The 9,582-nt window shown below is 37.1% G+C and overlaps 1 protein-coding gene across 1 annotated transcript in view; it reads left to right on the top strand.

Moving 5' to 3' along the window:
• The first annotated feature begins 6,285 nt into the window (after positions 1-6,285).
• The window catches only part of SYNPO2 (synaptopodin 2), a 101,014-nt gene continuing 97,717 nt past the window's right edge, over positions 6,286-9,582 (top strand). Inside the window, exon 1 of the mRNA XM_007433928.4 lies at positions 6,286-6,554. Within this exon, the coding sequence (XP_007433990.1) occupies positions 6,450-6,554 (105 nt within the window). The 5' untranslated portion in view covers positions 6,286-6,449. The remainder of the gene's footprint in view (positions 6,555-9,582) is intronic.

The following is a 9,582-nucleotide window of genomic DNA, read 5'->3' as shown; positions in this document are numbered from 1 at the left end:
GAGGTAACCATCAAACTAATTGCCATTGTTACTTCTGTTTTTTTTTTTCAAGATTTATAAGGCCACCCAACTCAAACAATGTGTCTCTAGGTGACGTACATCATAAAAAACAAGCAATAAATATTTTTTGTTGTTGTTCAGCTGTTAAGTTGTGTCCGACTCTTCATGACCCCATGAACCATATCACATCAGGCCTTTCTGTCCTTCACTGCCTCCCTGAGTTTGCTCAATTTCATGCTCATTGCTTCAGTGATGCTATCTAACCTTCTCATCCTCTGCCGCCCCCTTCTCCTTTTGCCTTCAATCTAACCTTAAAAGCAAGATGCATCACTAGTGTGAATGGGGTCCCCTTATCAGGTGGCAGAACTCAGACATTACTAATGCAGTATGTACTCTCTGAAGCAAATTTCCCCAACCTACATTTTCACGAGTGAGAGCTGCATGCCCTGGGTCATGTACAAATCAGATGATCCTATCCTCTTCCTTTGTGCTAGAGAAGAAGAGTTCTTGTCTTTGAAAAAGACTGCAGAAGAACATCTGGAGAAAAGGAGTAAGAAACCTGTATGCTAAGGTTGTCATGAAGGGAATAATCTTTTCAGCCTCTGAGTAAATTAAAAGAAAAACAAAAAAAGGGGGTCCTGGAGAAAAAATCCACAAAAACAAGCAAGGGAACTTGAACTTTGGGTCATTTTAAGCAATAGGTAGCAAGTTTAGCTAAAATATTGCATAATATTACTTTTTATTTTAACTGTGTATGTTTTAATCTACTTTATTGTCTCTGGTAATTATTGACTCTGTTCATCCTCAGTCCTTAAGTGTTTTATGCAGTTTGGCATCTGTTTACATCAGAATTATTTCTATATTAGTGGCAGTTTGATCCTCTTGTGATCTCTTCAGGGCTTTATATTTTCTTATATATTTTGCTATTTGAATTTGTATTTTTTTTCAGATGTTCTCTGTATCTTGAACAGTTCTTTATTTTAATCTCAGATTGTTTTGTCTGGTAACTAAAATTATGAAAGCTCCGTAAGCAGTATTTTTTAAAAACACTAAGACCTACTTGAGAATTTTTTTAAAAAATATCAGAGTTAATTATTTACATTCTTGAAAGAAATACTGTATATTTTTTTTCAGAGCTGGGTACTCATGCAATAAGCTTAACAGAACATAGAGACAATATTTATCATTTCTCATTCACTAGTTGCCATGTCTAATATCCAAAGTTCTTTTTCTCTTGGAATGGTTAGTGATATCTTTAGTATACAGGTAGTGCTCGCCTACCAACCACTCATTCAGTAACTGTTCAAAGTTACAACAGCACTGAAAAAGGAGACTTATGACCAGTCCTCAAAGTTGCAGCCATCACAATGTCCCTGCAGTCATGTGATCGCAATTCGGGAGCTTGGCAACCAGCTCGTGTTTATGATGGTCTCAGCATCCCATGCTCATGTGATCATAATTTGTGACCTTCACAGTGGCTTCCAACAAGCAGAGTCAATGGGGAAGCTGGCAGGAAGTCATCGCGCTTAACAACCACAGCCAGAACTGATCTCCTAAGTCAGTGTGGTCATGTGATGTTTCACTTAACAACCATATTGTTTATGACAGAGTTGCCAGTCTCATTTGTGGCCAGTTAAGTGAGGACTACCTGACCTCAAAAGGAATTAGGACACAGTATTGTTTAACTTGCAGGTCTTGTTCTTTACTCATTCACTTTTTATTTTGAACCCAGACCACAGACTGGATGCAGACAGAATTTGTTGTAGTTGTCAGTGAAACCACTGGGATTTAAATGATACCTTGTTTCATTAGCTGTTGGGCCGACACAATTACTATATTAATACAACATGCTTAGCCTAGCTGCTGAATTAACCAGGAGTCACATAATATATTGAATCATAAATTTACTGAGTTAGATTCATATGAACTATTATGCCAAGGTAAGAAATTGATTGATTATGTGCCATCAAGTCATTTCCCACTCCCAGTGACCACACACTATAGATAGATTTTATCCATGATGATGTGTTGTAACCTGGGCCCACCACTATAACTGAATCCATACGCCTTGCTGCTGGTTGTCCTCTTTTTCTCTTTCCTTCCACCTTTCCCAGCACTAGAGCCTTCTCTAGGGAGCTAGGTCTTTGCCTATGTCTGAAGCAGGATAATTTGGGCCTGTTCATTTGTGCCTCAAGTGAGAACTCTGGATTGATTTGTTTGATGATCCATTTGTTTGTTTTCTTACATGTCCATGGTATTCTCAGGAGTCTTTTCCAACATCAGCATTCAAAAGCATCAATACTTTTCGTACGCTGCTTCTTCCAAGTCCAACTTTCACTTTCATAGAGTTTCACAAGGAATACCATGGCTTGCATGCATTATTCTGATGTTTGTAGGTATAGACATATCATGGCATTTGAATATCTTTTCTAAGGTCTTTATGGCTGCTCTACCAAGTGCTAGTCTGTGGCATATTTCTTGACTGCTTGTTCTGTTGATGGTTGATCATAAAAGGCAGAAGCTGTCCACCACTTCAATATCTTCATCACCAGTTCTGTGACTGGTTGTTCTACATGTTGTCATTAGTTTGGTCTTCTTTATGTTTAATTTTAGTCCCATTTTTTCACTGTGCTTCTTGATTTATATTACTACAGCTTGCAGATCCTTTGCATTTTCCACTATCATGGTAGTATCGTTAGAATAGCACAGGTTATTGATGTTTATTCCTCCAATTTTAAAACCACAAACATCTTCTTCCAATCTAACTTCTCTTAATATATATTCAGCACATAGGTTGAATAAATAAGGGGAGAGTATACAGCCTTGTCACACTCCATTGCCAACCTGGAGCTAGTCTGTTTCACCATGTTGTGTCCGTATTGTGGCTTCCTGATCTGTATATGTTTCTTATTAAGACTATGAAATGTTCTGGGATTCCCATTTTTCTGAGCACATTCCACAACTTCATGTGATCGACACAATCAAAGGCTTTTCTACAATTGATGAAGCACATTCTTTTGGGCATTCTTTGGCTTTCTCAATTATCCAGCATGCATCAGCAATAATGTCTCACATTCCTCAGCCTTTTCTAAAGCCAGCTTAAACATCTGGCATCTCTTTTTCCATGTAAGGCTCTAATCTGTGTTGGATGATCCTAAGCATTATTTTGCTAGCATATGAAATTAAGGATATTGTATGATAATTTGCACAATCTGTTAAGTCTCCTTTTTTTGATATTGGAATGTAGATTGACCTCTTCCAATCTGTTGGCTACTGTGTTATTCTCCAGATTTGCTGGCAGAGTTTGGTTAGAATCTTTAATGGTTCTTTTTCTGTTGCTTGCCATATTTCAGTGGGTATTCCATCATTTCCTGTAGTCTTCTAACTTGGCAATGACTGGAGTGCTAATTTCATTTTCTAGTACTAGAGATTCTTGTAAAGTAGGGAATGTCTTCTAAGGTATTTTGGATGTATTTCTACTGTTCAGTGTTTCAGTTTTTCCCCTGTGAACATCAGGAAACTGTAGCTGTCTAGAATTGTAGAGTAGGAAGAAGTCACTTAGGCTCCATTGAGTTCAAACTTCTGTTCTATGCAGAAATCCAAATTAAAGTATCCCCAGTATACTTGTCTAGCCTCCCCTTCAGAATATCCAGTGAATTTGAACCCATCACTATTCTCCCTGCTAGGAAGCTTTTTTCTAATATTTTTTAGAATTTGCCATCCTATAACTTGAAACCATTATTTTGTATTATCCACTATGAAATTATAGAAGCCAGGTCTTGATCGTCTCTATTTGACATTCTTTCATATATTTATATTTTCTCTTTTCTTTTCTCAAGACTGAGAAGGCTCAACATTCACAATTTTTTCACCCTGTTTTCATAGGCTTTAGTTTCTTGTCCTGTCATCATCCTCATTACTCTTCTCTGAAACTGTTCTACTTTATCTGAAACTTCTTTCAAAATGGGTGTGGAGAACTGGAGAAAATATTCAAGGTCAGGGTTCACCAGTGCAGAATAAAGTGGAAGTATTACTTATGTAATTTGGAAACTATACTTGTGTTCATGAAGTTTTTGCAGTCAATCACACTGCTGACTTACTGACTTCACAATCAACAAGTATTCCAAGACCTTTTTCAGGAGTACATACCTGGCCAGGACCACCCCCACTCCCATTCTATATCTGTGAACTTTATTTTTGTTCCTCTTAAATATCTCTGGCCCATTTCTTAATCAAGATTGTTTTCAATTTTATTTTTTTTTAATCTTCTAAGGTATTATCTATCTTCCCTATTTTTGTGTCATCTGCCGATTTGGTGAACATTCCCTGCATCTCTTCATCCATGCCATTAATAAAAATAGTGAAGCGCAGACGGCCTAGGATTTTGCTTGTGGTACCCTACTCAGCATCTCCATTTAATATTGAACTATTGCTGAACAGTCTTTGTATGATTTTTGAGCCAACTATATATAGTTGGCTCAAAAATCACACACAGACTGTTTGCCATTTCATTGTTATGCCACCCAGGCCTTTTATTTTGAACATAGTCCTTTTTGTTGTTCTTTTCAACCTCTGCCAACTGCAGCTCATTCTGTGCTTTAGCTTCCTGACACCGTATTTGTTGTTCTAGGTTATCTGTATGTGGTAATATGGCCCTCTTTCCATATCTTAACATGTATTCTTTTTAAAATAAACATTTTAAAAGATCTTCACTTTCTTTTTACAGCCACATCAGTTCTTCCTGCTGACTTCCATTTTTTCTGTCATTCAGACTGTTTGTAATTGTGCTTTTAGCATCTCCTTCTCCTTCTCCTCCTTGTGCCCTACCTTTTATAGTAACTTTCATTCATCTTGAGCAACTTTTCCTATTAGTGCCTCTTGTTGTGGAATCCTACCTATTGTAAATTAAAATTTGTTTCATAAATATCCAAAATACATATTTGACTACACTTAGTTTTAATTTCCTTTAGATTCTTTTTAGCATTACACAATAAGTTTCCTCCAAAATTCCTGCTACGTTCACTTCCTCACCTATTGGTTATTATCAAGTCAAGTGATTCTCTTGTTACTTCCTTCTCCCTCTGAAGGATAAATTTTTCAGCAACATAAGTCAAGAATTTCCTGGCATGATCATGCTTGGCAGTTTGTCTTCCAGCAAATATTGAAGTAATTCAAGTCTCCATACATAAGTGTCCATTACTAACTATGGTATTTAAAAAAAAAAAAAGACAAAATGTGCATGGTGACATCACAACACCCTTTAATATTTGCATCAGGTAGGAACATGGAATTGCCACACACATTGAGGAATGACTACAAATTCCTGTCCATCCATTTTCATTTCTATCTTGAGGTTCCACCAGTTTTTAATTCTTCCTTATAAGATTCTGAACCACAGTTTCCAGCATAATTCACCACTGATCCTTCTCTCTGGTGCTGCTGAAATTATTGTTCTGAATGGCCACAGGTATGATCTGCAATCATTTGATTCATTAGCTCCTTTGATATGCTTTCATGTGAAACTGTTCTTCCTTCATTTGCATTAAAATGTAAAAGTTAAGTCTTGCTGCTTGCTCTTTAAGTTTTTCTTAAGAGAACAAATACACGTTGTAGCTTTTACACATCATAGTGGGGAAAAAGTACTTGAACATATATGCCTGATTCATACAACATGCTGGTTTGGTTTTGATTTGCTGTGTTGTATTGAATTTTGTAAAACATGATTTATTGCTTAGTGCCTAGTTCAAAACCAGCCAATAGGTTAAACATACCATCCTTTAGCATGGGGTGTGAACCCAGTCACTGGAAAATGTACACTAGGAAGAACCAGGCACACGTCAAAAACCCAGGCTATCATTTGGTAATTGTAAACATCCTATCACAGCGGGTCTGTGGGTAATTCTCGGTGGGATGCTTCAGGTTAGTGTCTAATAAAGAACTGGGAATGAAGACAACCCTTTCTCTTCCCCTCCTACACTTTGTTTGGGTTATGAGAATACAAAACGTGCTATAACTATAGCTTAACAAGTCTGGTACCACTTACAAAAGTAAACTCTCTGTCTTAAATCATTGCTGGGAGATTAACAAGTCCTTTGACCTGGCTGTTTTGATTTAGCTGTCACAGGCAAACGCTCTTAGATTTAAATATATCCTTTTTTGCCTCACAGCCGAGTTCTTTTCATTTGTGTTCCCCTGACATTACCCGAAGGTGGGCTGAGCACAGCAAATCTGACGAAAAAGTGGGCTGGTCCCTTGGACTGGGAGCACTTCCTTGCTCTCAGCAAATGACTGTGTTAACCAAGTACAGAGCACAGGCAGTGCCAACAGCAGTGATTCTGCCTCTCCTCTCTAACACCATCTAGAAGGCAAAGTCCAGCTGAAAATCTCCAGCTCCAGGATTTTTTAAGAATACTTTTTAATGAACACTGCCTGATTTTCCCAGAAAGAAAATGGGCATACAGGATTATATCTGCATCACTATGACCGGAGGGGCACCTTGGGGTTTTAGACTTCAAGGTGGCAAGGAAGAAAAGCAGCCTTTGCAGATTGCCAAGGTAAGAAAAGAAGAAAATCTTCCTTCTTGTTTTTGTCAGGGTATGTATGTGGATGTGCGTGTATATAGAGAGAGAAGGAAATAAAAGCTACGTATAGTATGATTTGATAGTTAGCACACTTCCCTTGGATTTTAAAGTCCTGGGGAATACTTGCAGAGATGCTCCCAAATGTATTATCAAATGCACATTTTAAGAAAACTAATATTTTAAAATTTCCTTGTCTTGATCCCTTTGAAAGTACAAAGAGATTCCCCACCCATAAATACATAAGACTTCCGAAATGTTGATTACTTTTAGCTCCTGTTGAAGTTGCTGAATGGTGTTGAAAGAACCCTCTACAGTAAGCACTAGGATTTGAGTGAGCAGCTCCTCATTTGATGAAAGATTTGTGATACTTTTTCTTCCAGTCTTGGCAAAGAAATAAATGCATGGCTGCAAGGGAAAAATTGCACCTAACCTTTCACTTAGTCTGGACGACCCAATCATGAAGCTATTGTCTCATATTATGCAAACTGACAATTTTAAAATACCCTTGAAGAGATATGTCTTTTACATGGTACGCATTTTACAGATGAAAACAAAATGACAAGGAACGTATGAGAATGTTAACTAATTGCTCTGAAATCGTTAGTATCTTTAACAGATTTGAATGAAGTTCTTAGCTTTTTAAAATATAACATTTGCAAAGCTACTGAGGTGTGACTAGCATAGAATGTATCAAGTCTAAGTCATAATACATGATCATTCTACATAAAACATAAATCATAACCTGTTAACTTGGGAGTTAAAATATAAGCAGCCCAACATTTTGCATACAGTAGTTGCCAAGTAAAAATTCACCACGATTTAGTCCTGCATATTCAAGCAAAAGATCATGCAATAAGGCTGTATCCTGTGCATATATAAGAATCCAGACACTTTGATTCAGTGAAATTTACTTTTACTACACAGCTTGCTTTCATTAAGAAACAAATAGGGAATAAGGAGACGTTTTCATTGTCTTTTCATTGATTCATGAATATGATGTATTATGGTGGTTGGAAGACTGCCAAAGTTCACTGTAATATTTTGTTGAACCATTTCATGACAATTCATTTTTCAGAAGTATGAAGATATTGAAAATAAAAGTTTATAGCAGTTACCTTCTTTCAGTCAAGGACCAATGTTTTTCATGTTCTTCCTCTGTCTTCAAAAACCAATAGCAATTTCTTTTGAAACATTGACAGTAAGTGGTTAATGAAACCAGTGTACTAATATCAAAAGAATGTTATCATTAAGTATTTTGTGCTGTGCAAGTAAATTTTCTTTTGGAACAACAACAAAAAAGGAGCTTTGCGTTTTGAATGCAGTTATAGTTTGAACACAACTGTGGTAATGGAATTCTGCCACCTAGTGACACATGAAAGCACACTATAGAAATTAACAGAACAAAAATGGTTATAGGGCGAATACAGTGTAAAGCTAATAGCATGCATTAAAAGTCTTGAAGGACATCGCTCGCTCAGATCCAGTGAATAAAAAAGCAAAAGCAGTGTATCCTTCAACAAGGATCCTTACAAGGAATCGTAATGATGCATTCATATAAGAATGGAAGCTACATTCCTATTAATTCATGCTATGCAAAGGCTAGGGATGGTTGGTTCTTCTATAGTAGATATCACTGCAAACATAAAAACTATCCTGCTAACTCAACCAAATCTTTCTAGTCCAACAGGAAATAATGGAGTTGCCCTTCACTTTTGCTTTTCTTTTGCATGTGGATTTCAGTGATATACTGCCTCTGCATATGGAGGTTCCTTTTAACTCTCACATCAGCATCCTTTGCTAGCCCTCTCTTGTTTTGACTGATTGTTCAATGATATTCCACCTTTCCTCCTGGAGCTCCATACTATACATACAGCATTCCTTCTTCCAGTTTTGTCTGCACAAGAATGACCTCATGTAGTGTTCAAGTTGAGAAAGAGTGACTGGTCCAAAGTCACCCACTGAACTTTTGTGACTGAGGGTAGACCTGAAGTTGGAGTCTCCTAGTCCTAATAGAACATCATAACCATTCCATCACACCGGCTCCATGAAATCATGTATTGGCTTAAAAAAGCAATCACCATAATCATCATTTTGGACAAGCGTCAATAGGATTAGCAGAAGAAGAGCTGCTCCCCAGATCCACAAGAGGCTGATGGGTAGGAAAGGATTAATTTAACCAAATGTGTGGAACAAAGGAGTAGTTTGTCACAAATACAAAATTGGAGTAAAAACCATGTACAGCAACTTCAAACATATTGCCAGTCACTGAACTGAGTTAGTTATAACTCATATAAATGCATTTTCTGCCCAAAGTATTAATGATGATTCTTCCAAATGAATAACTGCTTATGCAGCAATCTGATAATATTCAAGTACTTCATGATGAGTCTTCTGAACAAGCTGTGCTGAAATGAATGCTTCAATGCTTATTGTTTGAAGGGAAAATGGAGGCATAAAGTTTGGGATGAAGTGAATCTTAATCCATGAAAATGTATGTAATTATTATTTTGTGTCAGTCTGTAAGATACCTCAAGACTCTGTAATTTTTTTGGAGGAATGGTTATAAAAGCAAAGAGCAAAAAGTAGCTGTTTTTGATCAATGTAGAATGCAATCTAATCTCTGTTCAAGTAATTTTTCCTTCTGCTTAATGTTTTACATTACTTGCTATAGTCTTTTTACTTGTACATGGTTGAAAAACACTGAAGTGAGATGTTTTCCATTTTTTATTTAAAGATAGCAAGTTTTGAAAGAACCCCTCACAGAACTATTCATGGCAGTCATGGGACTGCATCTGCTTAGAATCTTTCCCAGCACACTGTTGGCCTATGTGAGAAGGAAAGTTGCCAGAGCTCCAGCATGTTCTCTTATCTAAATTTCCCAAGAGAACTGGTGACTCAGCAGATCTTCTAAGCATCCTGCTTGGACATCTATGCTGTCTGAAAAAGATCTGGGGTCTCAGGCATGGCTGGTATGGAAAGCTTCATGAACTACTTCTATCTG

This window comes from Python bivittatus, unplaced genomic scaffold (assembly GCF_059951505.1).
Source record: "Python bivittatus isolate LINGU-HERP-01145 unplaced genomic scaffold, Pbiv_v1 ctg000070_np1212, whole genome shotgun sequence".
Lineage (NCBI taxonomy): Eukaryota > Metazoa > Chordata > Lepidosauria > Squamata > Pythonidae > Python > Python bivittatus.
The sequence above is the reverse complement of the archived record's forward strand: the minus strand, read 5'-3'. Positions and strand labels throughout refer to the sequence as shown.